Genomic DNA, 15,455 nt, shown 5'->3' on the forward strand with positions numbered 1-15,455 from the left:
CCAATCTGTATTTTTCTTTGCCAAATTGAAATTGAGGAAGGACCAGCATGTACAACCAGCCTCCCTGGAAGCATCAGGAAGGCATGGGAGACCAGGTTTTATTTTTAGTGAGTCCATCCATGGCCCATGCCCCATGCCCCCTGCCAAAGGGATTCTTGGAGGCAGTGATTTTGGTACAGGCTTTCGCTGGCTGCCTTGCAGATCCCTGGGCTGCTCCCATACTAGAAAAAAAATCAAAAGTCTTATGCCCCAGGGTCTCAGATGTTGTTTTATCCCCCAACCTGCTCCCCCAGAGGATAACCTTGTTGTTTCAAGCTTGCACCAGCATGAAGAGACTGGAATGTGGCTTTTTATATGGAGCATGGAGCTGTCTTAGAGAAGGGCCATCTGCTAGCCCAGCTCTGGCTCACATTTCACTGGAAACATCCCGAAAGCTGTGGGAACACGCTATTCTCAGCAGCAATGGGGGAATGAGATATGACTGGGCAGGAGGCTCCTGGTGGGGATCAGACTGCTGTTCCAGCTCCTGCCCACCCCAGAGCATCAACCCCCTTGATATCAGTCCCAAAATATCCATGGTGGGACTAACCTCTGGATGCTCAGCTGGCTCAGTGGCAGGTTTAGCAGGCAGGGAGTTCAGCTCCAGTTGCACCAGCCATAATCTCATACTCCTGTGTGGGAAAGAGCAGTCCACGTAATGCTGAGCTGGAGGAGAGCAAACTTGGACCAAAACCTCTTTGCAGCCAGCTTTGACTCAGGACATCACCCCTGAAAGGCTCGTGACCCACATGCAGGCACCCCACAAGCCCCAGTTTCCCTTCTGCAGCCCAACTGTGACTCTCAGGGCATTCCCAGCCCTTGCTGCAGCAGCAAGATCCCAGCCCTGGGTTGATCCTTTGGTGTCCAAAGCGCAGCAAGCTCCCAGCCAGGCTGCAAATGCACATCTCCAAGCTGTGCATGCAAAGAACCATTTCAACTAGTTGCTTTTTAGAGACACGAAGTCATGGGGCAGTTTCTGCCTTGGGCTTGCTTGCAAAATTGCCAGGCATTAGGATTAGGTGGGCAAATGCCCTCTGTCCCTTTTGGGAGCTGATCTAACAGGAAGCACTGCTACCCAGGCTCACCCCGTTCCCCTCCCCTGGCTTGCTTGAACCTGTGGGATGCTACTTCCACAAGCAAACCCAGCTAAAAACTTGCCTTAGAGACAAACCAAAAAGCAGCTGTAGGCTTGGCTGCCTGGTCCCATCAGCAGGAGATCCAGCAAACAGCCCATGGGTGCAGGAGGGGCAGGATAGTCCCACAGAGGTCAGCAACACATGGGAGCAGCCAGCATGGCTCGCACCACCCTTGGCACCAGCATCTCCTGGAGGCTCTGCAACATCCGGCAAACCTCTTTGTGGTCAATCTCCCAAAGCAAAGGGCCCAAGGAGCCATCAACTTCCCACTGCAGTGACGCACACGCACACCCCAGTACGCCCTGTACACACATGCACGTCTGTGTTGCATCGCTTGGTACCACCCTGGATATCCCAGGCTGTTTGTTGGAAGGCAGCCACCGCTTTGCATCTAGTTACCTGGTTTCCCAGCAAACAAACTGGAGTTCAAAGCCCCTGTCTCTGCCATTGCACAGGGGCAGGAAAGCTCTCAGCATCTCCCTGCGGCACCGAAGGATGCTTTTTCAGGGATAGGGATTTCTTTTCCTTTTTTGCTGCCTTTGAAAGCTGCCTGTTGAGATGTGAAGCCAACAAGTACCCAGGGGCACCCTCAGGCACTTTCCCTGCTGCAGAGGAGAAGGGAGAGTGGCAGCAGAGCCAGCTCTGCTCAGAAACCTGCCCCAGGCTGCCAGGAGGGCTTGCGCCAGGGCAGAGATCTGCAAGGTTCCTGCTATCAAGGAGGGTTCATCTCCAGATCCTATCTCTGTCCCCATGGCGGGCAAGGCAGGGGAGCCTCGCATCCCTTTGGCCCTGCAGTGCTCCCAGCTAAAAGCTGAGGAGAAGACCCTGGATTTTGAGTTTGAGGTGGTCAGTGCCCAGTTTAACCGGCGGGGCCGCTACGCCCTGCGGCTCACTGTGGAGAACCCGCTGCTGCAGGGCTCCAGCGCCAGCATCCAGCTCTGCATCAACAGCAAGGAGGTCATCCAGAGCAGCACCAGCACCACTGACACCATTGAGCAGAGTGACCTCGACCAGATCTGTTCCTTCCAGAGGAGGAAATTCACCTTCACCCTGCCCAGAGGTAAGAAGCTGGATGCCACGGGGATGGGCTGATCGCAGAGGCAACCCAGGAGCAGAGCTCTGCAGCGAGCACAGCCTGTCTCAGGCTTGCAGACCCCTGTACCATGCTCACACCTTTGCCCACACAGCAAGCCCCTGAGCTGGAGTCAAAGCTGTCTGAACTTAGTGGGGTGGATGGGGCAGGTCCAGCTTGGAGAGTGGAGCCAGCACCCCCAGCAATGCAAACACCCACCCGCTCTGAGGTCTAGATGTGTCCAGGCTGGATAACCCATTGGCTAGTATTCACAGAGCAGAGCTAACCAGGGCTGCTGATGGGTGAGCCCAGGAGGTGCTGCTGGAACCACCAGCCCTCCTAAGAAAGGCTTCACCCCCCACCACTCCCGGCAGGTTTCTGCAAGAATGACAAGAACCACGACGTGCGGCTCCACATCGAGGCCCTGCACTTCCCTGGGAGGGCAGAGAGGATGAAGAGGAGCAGGCGGGTGGGTGAAGCCTTCTTTGCCATCTATCCCCGCACCAACCAGCCCCGGATGAAGCTCTCTGCTGGGAGGGACGAGGACTGGTACCGCTACAGCGCCGTGATGGCTTTGCTGCGGGTGGGCAGCGAGCAGCCAGCGATGCACTGCGGCCGGCTGGCCTTCACCGCATCCCTGCATGAGCACCGGCCACCCACCATGCTGGCTTCATCCCCACCGCTCTCCCCCGGCACCCAGGAGGACCGGCAAGCAGCAAGCACAGCCCCAGCATCCCCAGCCCTGGACATCCCTGTCCCCAGCCACTCACTCCATACACCCGAGTCTGCTTACCACTCACTGCCCACTGAGGGACATGCCTGCTCTCCCAAGGTAGGAGAACCCAGATTTGGGGGCCAGAAATCCTATGCTCCAGCAAAACAAGAGCAGACCAGTCTGCTTACGACAGGATTTGGTCCTAGGGTAGCTGGATGGCCCCACATAGGCAGCAGCTGGAGTAAAAGCAAAAAGGGAGAGGTCTCTATGGCTTTCAGGGGTGTCTTTGGTAAACAGCACAGCCCTGCCTCAGTTTCCCATCCCTCATTCCCCAACATTGCTGGGTAGAATCCTGGTACCTGTCCCCTGCCTGCCACCAAAGTTAGGGACACTCTTTGTCCAGGACTGGAGCAAGCTGGGACAAGCTCAAGATGCAGGCAAGGTCTTGGTGAGGCAGCAGCCACCCAAGCAAAGCCAGAAAAGAGGGTCCTGCAGTCAAACCATGCTCAGAGCTGTAGGAAAAGATCCTTTATAGGGTACAGAGCTATATATAGAGCTGGGATGCAGAGGGGTCTCCCTGGGATGTGGGGGAAGATGTTATGGGGGACACTGGGTGGACAGGGAAAGGGGTTCTGGAGTCCAAAGCTGGGTCTTCAACCCCCTTCTCTTTTTCCCAGAGGCTGCAGGCTGACCCTGCACTCAGCTCCTCCCCAGAGCTCCCAGGTAACTCAGCAGACGAGCGTCCTTCCTCCTCCTCCTCCTGTTCCTCGGTGCCTGCCCCTGCTGTACCGAGCTGCAGCAGCTTCCACCTCTCCTTGCCAGGCTACAGCCCGGATCTGGTCTCCTCGCCAGTGCAGGTGAGTGCAGCTGGTGGAGAAGACACCATCCTAAATTAATTAAAAAGTGTTATTATTCCTAGTAGCTTCCCGTTAGATCTTTGCGGTACTGGAGAGGAGATGAAGGGGTGCAAGGGGACATGGCTACCTCCATCCTGTCCCCAGCTCAGCTTGGGTACCAGCACTGCTCCTGCTCCCAGGCCATCGCGTTCCCAACCTGGTTGTGGGGATGGGGGACTGAGACACAAAACTTTGCATTTCTAGTACCAAAAGGCAGCCCTGCAAGCTGGCTGTCCCCAGACAGTGGATGGTGTCACCTAGAAGCTCTTAAAATGCCGACTGCGGTCATCTGGGACTTAAATCTTAAATATTTCATCTTTCAGCTCAAATCTAGACTTCTAAAAACTGCAGAAACCATAGGGCAGGGCTAACGCAGTCCAAGAGGCTGCATTTCTCTTTCCTTAGTTATGTTAAAAGCTGTCTAAATAAAGGAAAAAGACAACCCTTACCCCAGGGGCTCCATTTCCTGCATCTCGCTGTAAGAATAACACGTCTGTTGATGAAGGCGTTGTCTGTGCTGCTCTCAGAGGTGTCTTGTACACCTGTGAAAACATTGCTTGAGAAAGCTGGATTACAGCACCGGAGACAGAATTGATCTCGTGAACCTTCCCCACGCATCCTCTGGACTCTCTTCTCCTTCAGGGAGTCCCTCGTGTCCTCCAGCTGGGCTAGTAGGAGAGCTTGGGATGATGGTCTTGATGGCAAGGTCTTCTGCAGCCTCTGGGCTACCAGCAAATGCTGCTGGCTCAGGAATGGGGCTGGCAGCCCTTACTCAGCCCCTCAGCTAAGGGCTTCTGTGGTGGAGAGGTGACAAGGGACTTCGCAGGTGGTGGTTTGTGCCCGCAGTGTCATCACCAAGATGTCCTAAATGATGGACATGTGCTTCTTGGTCCTGGTGACTATATTGCTGTGGCTGTAGGGTAAAAAGTGGCTTGGCATCCCTCTCCCCTGCGGTGTGCCCTGCATGGGGGCTACCCGCTGCTGCAGTGCTGCAGGACACCTTCGTGCCTCGGCTCTTTCTCTTGTACAGGATAAATGTGTTGCTGATGGCTCTGGAGCACTTGATCCATGTATTTCATGGGAGTTACAGGGTGTTCAAGCCCTGCTGAGCTGCTCAGCCCCTCTCCAGGGCAGCTGCCTGCTCCTTGTACTGCAGGCAGGATGCTGAGCATCGCAAACCCTCAGGACCCTGTAGCAACTCCTTGCCCTTCGCAGCACTTGGCCTCTCTTGATTTTCAAATGAATGTGCTATCCCCACCCTGATCAGCTGAAAATTTACTGGCCAGAAACGCTTATTAGCGAGACGTGATTGAGTTTGCTCAGCAAATGTCTAGACATAAACTCTTTCGAGCTGCGGAAATCGATAGCAATCAGCTGGGATGCGGAGCGGGATGCTGAGGAGCCAGGCCAGGGGCGTAAGGCGAGGCATTAGCAAATGCAATTTTGCTCCTAGGCCCCTGGAGGGAATGTGATAAATCACCTGCTGCTGATGTCACCTAGCAAGTATTTGCCAGGATGGTTTTTATTTAAAAATTAAAAGCTGAGAGGCGGAGAGATGTTGGCTCCCTGCCTTCCTGGGAGGGCTGGAGTGATGGAAAATGTGTTGGAGGGTGGTTGAGCTGTGCTGGGTTATGGGGAAGGGGGAGGGACCAGATGGAGCTGGGAGGGAGTTTTAATCTCCAAAAGAACTCCTGGGATGCTGCAGTCTGGAGCAATATAAAGCTATGGGAGTTGCTTGTCAGTCTGGAGCTGTTTTGGCTCTTGGTGGTCCAAACCTGAGCATCTCAAAGCATCACAGGTTGATCCTGCAGTGCATGGTGAAGTTGAACCCTAAACTGAAGTTTGAGAGCCTAAATATCTTCCTAAATTCAGGCAGGACTTGGGTGATCAATAGTTTGGGGAGTCAGTAATGCTGGGGCATGGAGAGGGGCAACTTCAGAGGGGTGAGGGGTCCCATCGCAGGGCTGCTGCTTGGACCAGTGTCCTGAGAAATCTGGATGCTGGGGTATTGTGTCCATCTGTTTTGCCTTCCCAAGTGGGAAAGACATGCAGGCACATCCCAGTGGGGTACCAGCTCCTTGACATTGCCTCCGTGCTGAGCATCTCATCTGCAGGATGGTGGGCGTGATGGATGGTTGCTGAGCTCCACTCAAAAGGCCAAGGCACAGGGATAATGATTTTTCTCATCTCACTGCAACCTGCAGATAATGTATTCCTAGGCATGAAGCAGGAGGCTCTGCTGGCTGTTCAAATGCCTCGTGCGTGTTGCAGAGCCAGACAGCTCCCTAATTGTCCCAGGACCTCGGCACAGCACTGAGCAGGTCGATAACATGCCATGGATGATCTCTCAGTTGCTGGAATGGCTGGGATTGAACCTTGGAGCTGTCAGCACAAGAGATACCTCCTACCCCAGTCTGGCAGAGATGGAGGTGAGGGGCCTGGACTCACCAGGACCCCTGGGGACTTTGCAGCAGAGCACATGGCTCAGTTAAGGGGAATCAGCCCCTAGGTCAGCAGAAGTCGGTCCTTTCCTCTGGGAAAAATTCCCATTTCACTTCCAGCAGGTCGACGAGGCGCTGAGGAGAAGGAGCCAGCTTTTGGAGATCTCCTTGGCAGCTGGACTTGGTTGCAAGCCCACAGAAGATGGTTTGTTTCCAGTCTCCAGCTGGCAGCGAGGCGCCCATCCCAGAACAGCAATCTGTTGCTGTCAGGGTACAAGGAATCGCAGCCTTTCTGCATCAAACAAATGGGTTTGCACACAGCTTGTGCTCCTGCTCGGTCTTGCTTGTTTACCAGGCTGCAAGAGCGCAGGGGTATCAGGCAGCTGGGTGAGACACAGCTGGTGCTTCCCATGGTAAGCACATCCCATCCATGCATGTAAGGCCAGCTGTGACTTGTGGAGCTTCAACAGGTGTGAAAAATGGGACCAAAACAGCTCCTGGCTCTGCTTATGCTGTACTTTATCCCTTTGGATTCCCCATGGAGCTAAACAGCTTCCCTAGCAAAGCGTGCGTGGGTGCGAAGTGACTTGGTGTAACATAAATCACAGGGACAAGCAAAGAAGTTCCCCAGGAATAAGGATCACATTTATTTTTTAAGTAGGATACAGAAAGTCTTTACTTTCTGTAAAGTGGCTCCTCAAGCACTGAGTGCATTTCAGGCACAGGGACCTGGGGGAGTCTGAGCCACAGCTGGGCTAATTTTGGCCCCTTTTTGATGGGGGTTCAGGCTGGGGCTTCTTTAAGAGGGTATCTCAGGAGCCCTTTCCCCACTGGTCAGATGTGGATGACAGACTGTGAACTGAATTATCTTGCTAGCTCTGCTGCTTTTCAGTAGGGAGTAGAGCCCAGCCCTGGCCTCTCCTGAATGCTTCAAATCAAACCCAATCATAGAATCATAGAATCGTTAAGGTTGGAAAAGACCCTTAAGATCATCAAGTCCAACCCAGACCCATTTGCAAGCCTGGCTCAACCATCTGGCTGTGCCAAGGAGCTGGGGGATGGATTTGGGTTGAGACATTGCATTTCTGTCTGTCTGCAGTGGTAGGGGGAGCAGGGCTGCAGGGGCAGGGCAAGGATGCTTGCGTTGGGATGCAGATGCTTGCGCCGGCATGCGGATGCCCTCACAATGTGCCCCATCTCGCTGAGCGATGATGGTGGATAAAAGCTTCTGTCTTCCCATCACTGGAGCGGCAGGGCTGGGGCAGAGGTCTCTGTTAGCGGGTGATGGATGGCGTGTGTCTCCCGTCTGTCCCCTAGCCAGCTCATCCATCACTCAGTCCGATGACAGCGGCTGTCACAGGGAGGGTGGCAGGGGTCCAGCCCTTCTCCCCAGCCTGCCGCCCTGACACCGAGGTGAAAGGCTGGAGCTGCCTCGAGTCACTGAAAGCCCAATGAGGCTGAAAAACAAACTTTGCCGGCAGGACTCGCCCCGGGACATGGGCGAGATGAATAACGCTGCTCCGGTGAGCAATTTGTAGGGCTTTGAAAAGCTGTCAGTCCAGGGACGAGCGCGCCTTGATGGGTTCATCGGGGACTTCGCCTTCCTCCGGCAGCATCCCGGCTCTCAGCATCCCTTGATCATCCCTGCTCCACGCTGGAGGGAGCCGGGAGCAAAAGGGAACCTGAGGCAAATGGCTTTGGGGTGTTGCTTGCATAGCTCTGATTTACTGAAAGATTATTTTTTTGGGTGTGAAAATGCATGTTCCTAACAACGTATTGCAAGGAAATGATATTCACTATCATAACGTTGGGGAGCTGAGGCTGCCCAGCTTGGTCCAAAAGTCCCATTCTCTGCATGCTTCTCCCTGCCCGGATGGAGGTCTGGCATGGAAATGGGCCAGTGCAGAGTGGTAATTCACATTTTCTTAGCTAAAATGGAGAAAAAACTTCTTGGATGAGAATACTGATCCTCAAGAGGTTTTCCAAGCTGCTTCTCGATTTGCTCATCTGTAAAGCACAAGCTCTTTGGATGCTCGGAGGAAACGCAGGCAGGAGGAGCGGCTGCTAGCTCTAATTCCTGCAATTTAAGTCATCATGTCCCTTTAAGTGTCAAATAACTGCCTTGATGAGAAAAGCAAATGGGGTTAAAAAGAGAAAATTGCTCCTTTTTAAGAGGTTGGGGGGAGGAAATTGCACTGGTGCCACTGATAAATATAGAAAGTGTAAAACTCTCCTAATGGAGCAGACGAGGCGGTGCTGGGCTGCTGGCCCATTTAATTATTTGACAGGTGAATTGGGAGTTTTCTACATAAATGGAAGGAAAATGAATTTGGCAATTTTTAGCCCAAAGGGATTCCTGGTCGTCAGCAATGGGGCTCCCTGGGGAAACTGGCTCAGAAGCGGCGTCCCTGCATGCTGATGGGGGAGAGCATCCCCCGTCGTGGCGCCCCGAAACCGCCCTGTGATCTCTAATGAGCTCCTGCAGGGTCCCCTCGAGGAAATAACTTGCTTAAAAATAATAATAAGAAGAATATATCAAGCTCAGCCTGAATCCAAGAAAAAAATCCCCCCATCCCTGCTGATGGCTTGGAAATGGGAGCAGAGCAGCGGTGTCTGCCCGCAGCAATTGGGGTTACCAGAGCGGTGGGGAGGGCTGAGGCTGGCAGGACGAAACAATGAATAAAACAGTGTTTGCTTTCCTGTGTCACTTTTCTTCCTCTCGCTTTTGTTTCGCTGAGGATCTACTAAAGGGCTTTAACCGCGGGGGTGTTTTTCCTTGGAGGGTGGTTTGAACCTGCCGTGGAAGGTGTTGGGAAATACCCCTTGTAATACAATTGGGTTTGCTTCAAAAACGAGCTCGGGCTGCCTGCCTCAGGCCGTCGGTGGAGCTGAAGTTCTCCAACCATATGGCTGTTTACCTTAGGGCTGTGTTTTGAGTGGCGCTTGCCAGAGTCTAGAGCCTTTGCAGGGGGGAGGATACGATTGCTAGCTCCTAGAAATGGAAACCATGTGCATGCCGGCTCCTTTCATTTGGGAAGCTGATGGCTGTTCCTTGCCTTGTGCACCCACCTCTGTGTCATCCTAGAGGCTATTTTTCAAGGGCAAGGGCAGATGCTGATTATAGGCGTCATTATAGAGGGGCTGTGTTCTCCTCCCATCCCATGCTAAGCAGCTCCAAGGCATCCAGGAGCAAAAGCTCAGCCGTGTCTGAGCAAAGAGAGAGAAAGCATCTGTGGCTGGACCCAGCAGGATAACACCTCCCTGTGCTGCATCAGCAAACTCTGGATTAGTCCATGTGCCTTCCACCAATGCAGGGAGATCGTGGCATCGTGCAAAAGCCCTTTGCTTTGAAGGGGCAGCATCCTGGTGCAGCTGGACCCTGCAAACACCAGCTTCCAGCCCTGCTTGAAGGACCACGGTGCTGGGGATGCCCATCGGTGCAGCTAGGTGTTCCTCTCCCATGGGTGGGAGCAGGGGTTGGAGGAAGAAGAGTGCTGATACTGTTTTAATCTTCCTTTTAACTGTAATTGCGTTTGGCCGTCTCCCCTGAGCTTGTTCCGGGCGATGCATTTTTTTCCCAGCTAGATTGCTTTCCTTGTTTTGCTCATTGGAGACAGGCCGGGGCCTGTGTCATGCCAGCTATGCATTAATAGAGCCTCAAATGAGATTTCACAGCCTCAAATCTGATTAGCGCCGAGGCTCCGGTTGCTTTGGAGAGTGGGGCAGACAGACAAGGAGCCGTGATGCTTGGGGGGGGGGGGCGGGGTGCAAACCCATATGGATGTGGGATGTCACGCTGTACCCTAACACCCCAGGCTTACGGGAACTGACGTGGAGCCTGGGGGCATGGGGACAGCAGGGCATGGTGCAGCTGGGATGCAATGCATCTCCCACCCCCAGAAAACCCTGAATTCAGGATGCTAAATTGTCCCTTGCACAGCATGTTGGGAGAAGGCTGGTCTGGGCGAAGCAGCTGCATCTGCTCGCCCATCAGCCGCCAAGCCCTTGCTGGACTGCTTGTGGCCTGTAATCCCATATTTCACCCCATTTTGCTGCCTGAGGATGTGTAAAATCCCATCCCCATCCCAGTTCCCCGTGCCCAAAAGTGCGTGCTTGCTCGCTGCCCATGAAGGAGCTGATCGGCTGTTAGCTGGCTGCTTGCCTCCATTATCAGGAGATGCTCTGCAGTGTTCCGGGGGCTCTTGGTGTGCTCTTACATCCCAGATCCCTGAGGTCCAGCCCTGAGAGGTGGCTGGATCTTCGGGGATGTCCCAAGGGACACCTGGGGACCCAGCATCCTCAGGCTGGCCTGCCTCCAGGATGTCCTGGCCTGGCTCTGGCATGTCCTGGCCATGCTCCAGCCCTTCCTCACGTTCAGGCCCCCCATGGCAGAGTGCTGGAGGTGTAACCTGTGGGCTGATCCTGCTGCTTGTTTAAAGCCAAGTGGCACTTTTTTTCCCATCCTCTCCACTGCCAGGGGAGGGGAAGCAGCTTGCCAGTGTTTAGCTGCCATAAGGAGGTTTGAAAGGAGCCTGGGGAGACATCACATAGGAAAACTCACACCAGCTCCAGTCCATCTTCGCTCATGGAGCCTACTATTATTTTATGAAGTCTCAGGAGGAGGATAAAGCTGACACGTTCCCAATAGCTGCTCATAAATTGCCAGGGTCAGGGAGGAGCTCGGGGCTGTGAGCGCTCCCACCGTAGAGGACGGATCCTCGCTCCCGTGGCAGTATTGCTCCTGCCTTTAGCCGGGGCTGAGGGGCTTGTGGGGCTCGTGGGGCTCGCTATGAAGGGCCAGGAGGGTCCTAGTCTTTCCATGGTAGGGCAGCGGCTGGTATCTTCTCCTACAGACCAGTGGTGCATTGTCCCAGGGAACATTGGCAGGGCTGCGTTTGGGGTTGAGGAGGTGAATGCTGCACGTGTGCAGCCCCAGGCACTCACCTCCCATCTTGTGCTGTCCAACGCACCAGAGAAATAAAAAGTCAAGGAGCATCCTGCAAGCACTGACCTTCTGCCAGGGGGAAATGCAGCCGTGATCTCCAGCTGTGGGCAGGGGCCAAGCTGGGATGGAGGAGCCCCTGCAGTGCCATGCCTGGAGGTCCCTGCTGGCTCCCAGCCCGGGCTGTCCTCCCCAAACTAAACACTGGGCTCTTGAGGCTATTTATGTCTTGTCAGCCCACAGCCAGAAGCAATTTAATCTTGGCTGAGCGCTGCTGTAGAGGAGCTGCCTGAGCCCCGATGTTTCTTTCGAGATGATAAAGAGTTGATAGAAAAACAAATTACGATGATGGCAGCTCAGGCACCGTTAATCAACCTCCCTGCAACATTGCAGTGTGAATAATTAATAATCATCGTTAAGGATGCTTTAAGGGTGGCTTGGGGTTAAGGTGCTGCATGGGATCAGGGCAGTGGATTGCGTGAGGTGCTCGAGATGCTCTGCAGGAGTCGGTGATGCTCCAAGGGACCTCAAAATGTTTTAAACATGTGATGTCCCTGAGACCCCTGGGGACATGGGAACTTTATTTTTTCTCCACCTCTGCAAGCTACGGGTTGCAAACTCCTGGGTGAGAGCGCTTGGCTTGGCAGGGACGAAGAAGTTTTGCTTCCCACTGAGTAAGAGAGCTGAAAAACAAGCGTGGGCTCTACCTGGAACTGCAGGCACCCTCCTCTCTGGGAGAAATACTGAATTTCCTCCTGGCTTTGAATAGCGACTAGGGTTTTTTTTCAGTAGTTAATCACAGCCTTGCTGAGAGTTTCGGGTACCGGTTGCCTGCAAAGCCTGGCATTGTTCACGGCTGCTATTTTTAAAATGTTTTGTTCTCCTGCTGAGTTTTACTTAGCGTAACTGCTCGTGAATTTTCTATTAAAACCCCTCACTAATTATCATGCTGTAACCATTGCTAGCAGTAAAACCTATTTGGTTTTTTAGGGAGATATAAATATAAGTGGTGGGTATGAAGATGTGTGCTAAGAAACCTGCTTCTGTTACCTGTAATGTGAAAGAAAATAGGGAAAAGATAGGAAAATGTCTCAAAATAGCGATCTGGAGCTGTAAATAAGGGTGTGGTGTGGGACACCAATCCAGGATCACAGCTTAGGTCTTGGGGTCCCCCAGAGCAGGGCTCCATCAGCGAGCTTGGAAATGTTTGTGCAATTCAAAGCAAGGTTGTTTCCTGGCCCTGCCACCTGGAATTCCTTGGATTGGGTTTTTAGTGAGTATTTGGGGTGCAAACACTCACTAAAACTCTAGAGCCGGAGCCTGAACAGATGCTTTCTTGAAAGAAGAGAGGGTTCTCCAGGGAAAGCATCCCTGCCTGCCCTGCCTGCACACCCGTGCGTGCTTCCTGCCCGCAAATCTGGCACCCTGCCTCTTCAAAGCCCCCACCCATCCTTTGCCTCCCTTGGTGATGCAGCTGTGTGTTGATACATCCCAGGGGTCTTAAACCTGAGCCTGTGCTTTCCTCCTCCTTTCCCCGGCTCCATCCTGCAGTTTGCCCTCTTTGCCAGTGCTGGGATGGAGCAAAATCATGCTTTTTTTTTTTAGGACAGTGTTTATGCTGTTCCACATACACTTCTTTTTCCCTTCCTCTCTGGAAAAGCCTTGGGAAGGTGTCAAGGCTTGCCATGATGGGCTTTTGGGGGTGCAGGGAGAGCTGAGGTGCTCGGGCAGGGAGCGGAGCAGCTCCGTCTGCCAGCGGGGAGAGCCTGTGCCTGTGGGGGGTGACTTGATGGGTAATATCTCATGTCAGGTCACGAAACCCTGTAATTTCTCCTCTCCATCAACATCGTTGGGCAGGGGGATGATTGCCACGGAGCTGGAGTCAGGATGGGATTGGGATCCATCCCTCCCTATCTGCTCTGGAGGTCGGGGAATCCTCCCCCACTTTGTGTTTCTGCTCCTTCGGTGCCGCTTTCTGGCTGTCATGGATGCTAAGTCCCCAGCACCCAGACCCGAGCTCCAGATGGCTTCTGAGCTGACAGTAAAAAAATAAGGGTGGGGGGGAAAGCTGATTTAAATGTTTTTCTGAGCCATTGGTGGTCAGAGCACCCAGGTTCCATCCCACAAATGACACTCAGGTTTGCGCCTGTTATCCCCCATGGTGGTGGATCACCTCCCAAGCCCATCACCATTGCAGCCGGATGGCCTCAGGAGCAACAAGGGAGAGGGCTTAGGATGAACCGGCCCCTCATTACAGAGTTTGGAGGCAAAGCAATGCGTCAGAGGGGATTTACAGACAGCGGCTTTGAGAAGCCCACAGGGTGGTTGCTGGGCTGGAGCCCTTGCTTTCACCCCAGGAGGTCGCAGGGATGCATGAAGGGTTTGCTTTTCAGGGTCTGAAGCAGTGCAGCGTGGGTTTTAACCCCTTGTAGCCACAGCACTATGCAATATTAGATGCATTAATGCTGTGTGCTGCCCAAGACAGTGGCACAGTGAGGATGCAGCCGGGGGGGACATCGCCGTCTCTCACTTGGACGGGGTGTGATGGGTGCGGGGACGGTCCCCCTGCGGGCGAGGAGCGGCAGCTTGCGGCTCTGCTGCTCCTTAACACATCAGCTGGTGGGAATTAATGAGCTGGGGTGGGGGGAGCCACCGCGCTCTCTCCTTTCCCCCCCCCCGGACTGGGCTGAGATCCCAATTCCTGCGGAGTTTGTATAAATTGCAGAGATGCCTGGGCTGGCGAGAAGGGGAAGCAGGAGAATGGCAGGGGCCGGGGAGGGTTGTTGGCAGGTTAGAGGACCATGGGGGAAATGGAGGTGCTTTAGGTGGTTAATGCCTGTTTTGGTGACCTGGCTTGGGGTCTTTGGTTAGACCATGGTGTAGCTGGCCCCTATGGGAGCACGCTGAGCAGGGATGCTGGGCTGGTTTCACCCCATGCAGGATGCTCTCATGCTGCTGGGTGTCCTCCCAGAGAGTCTGGCACCCATTGCGGCCCTGCCAGGGCATGGAGGCATCCATGGTGCAGAGCCACAGCTGGGCCCTGGGGACAGGGAAGAGGCAGCTGTGATGGGGATGTGCTGCGGACACCATCTCCCCAGCTTGTTCTCCCCCATCTGGACTCTCAGCGTCGAGCAGGGGTTGTGGGGACAAGTTTGGGTGATGGAGATGCACCAGGGGCATCATCTCCCCCATCTGGGCTCTCAGCATTGAGCTGGAGCCATGGGGACAAGGCTGGGTGATGGGGACATGCCTGCAGCTTTGCCATCCGCTCCCCACCTTGACGTCTCTCCCGCTTGCTCCTGGCAGGTATCCGAGTCTCCTGCTGGGACAGAGGAGCCCAGGCACACACCAGGGGCTGGCAGGGGACATGTGGCCCCCATGGGGAAGGAAGCCATCACCATCACCCTCCATGGTGCCAGCAACCTGCCAGCCACGCGGGAGGGCCGGGTGCCATGCCCGTACGTCGTCGTGTGAGTACCCAGCATCCGCGAAGGGGGACAACAGGGACACAGTGGTTTAAGACATGTCACCATGTTATTAACTCTTTGCAAACCCCGAGGAGGGGGAAACCTCTTTTGCAGTGACATGCACAAGCATCATCTCTGTGGGATGCTTGGTGTGGGGAGAGGAGACGGGACTCCTCGCTGAGATGGGGGAAGGTGGAGGTTGGGGCGTTTTGGCTCACTGGGGCATCGGGAAGAAAGCATTCCTAATATTGAAAGTATAAAATGATGTCAAAGAATCCACAGGGTAACGCTGCCTGGGTTTCAAGATGGTATCACAATAAATAAAAGAGTGTTTTAATAAATAAAACAGAATGCTTGGGTAAGAAGAACTTGACTCCTTGTGCATTATGCATGTGCCAGGGGACTCAATTAGCCAGTTACGCTTTGGTCTGTGTTAAGAGGAAGGCCACTCTGCTCGGTGTTGCTGCGGGGTGAGCTTGGGATCCCAAAGAGCCCTTCCAGGAGGCAGAGTAGCTTTGGTCCCACTTCCCTGAAAGGGGAGGAGAAAGTGGCTGTTCATGTCTTCAGAGCATCACTTGGCTCCCTACAGAGTTTGGTTTCGCCGGGGCATCTCCCTGGGCCAGTGCTGGGCAGGCTGGTACCCAAGTGGGTGCATCGATGCCAGGGGACAGGGAAGCAGGGCCGAGGGTCATCCACTGGGGACAATCAGCAGCCTGGGCTGTGAAAGCATGGAAACATCTTCTCTGC

General features: G+C 54.1%; 1 protein-coding gene across 1 annotated transcript in view; it reads left to right on the forward strand.

Moving 5' to 3' along the window:
- The first annotated feature begins 1,925 nt into the window (after positions 1-1,925).
- Positions 1,926-15,455, forward strand: part of CCDC33 (coiled-coil domain containing 33) — a 43,057-nt gene continuing 29,527 nt past the window's right edge. The window contains exons 1-4 of the mRNA XM_087744316.1: positions 1,926-2,235; positions 2,622-3,079; positions 3,640-3,819; positions 14,548-14,711. Of these exons, the coding sequence (XP_087600442.1) occupies positions 1,926-2,235; positions 2,622-3,079; positions 3,640-3,819; positions 14,548-14,711 (1,112 nt within the window). The remainder of the gene's footprint in view (positions 2,236-2,621; positions 3,080-3,639; positions 3,820-14,547; positions 14,712-15,455) is intronic.

This window comes from Nipponia nippon, unplaced genomic scaffold (assembly GCF_047370975.1).
Source record: "Nipponia nippon isolate SJK-2023a ecotype South Korea unplaced genomic scaffold, ASM4737097v1 scaffold_9, whole genome shotgun sequence".
Classification (NCBI taxonomy): Eukaryota; Metazoa; Chordata; class Aves; order Pelecaniformes; family Threskiornithidae; genus Nipponia; species Nipponia nippon.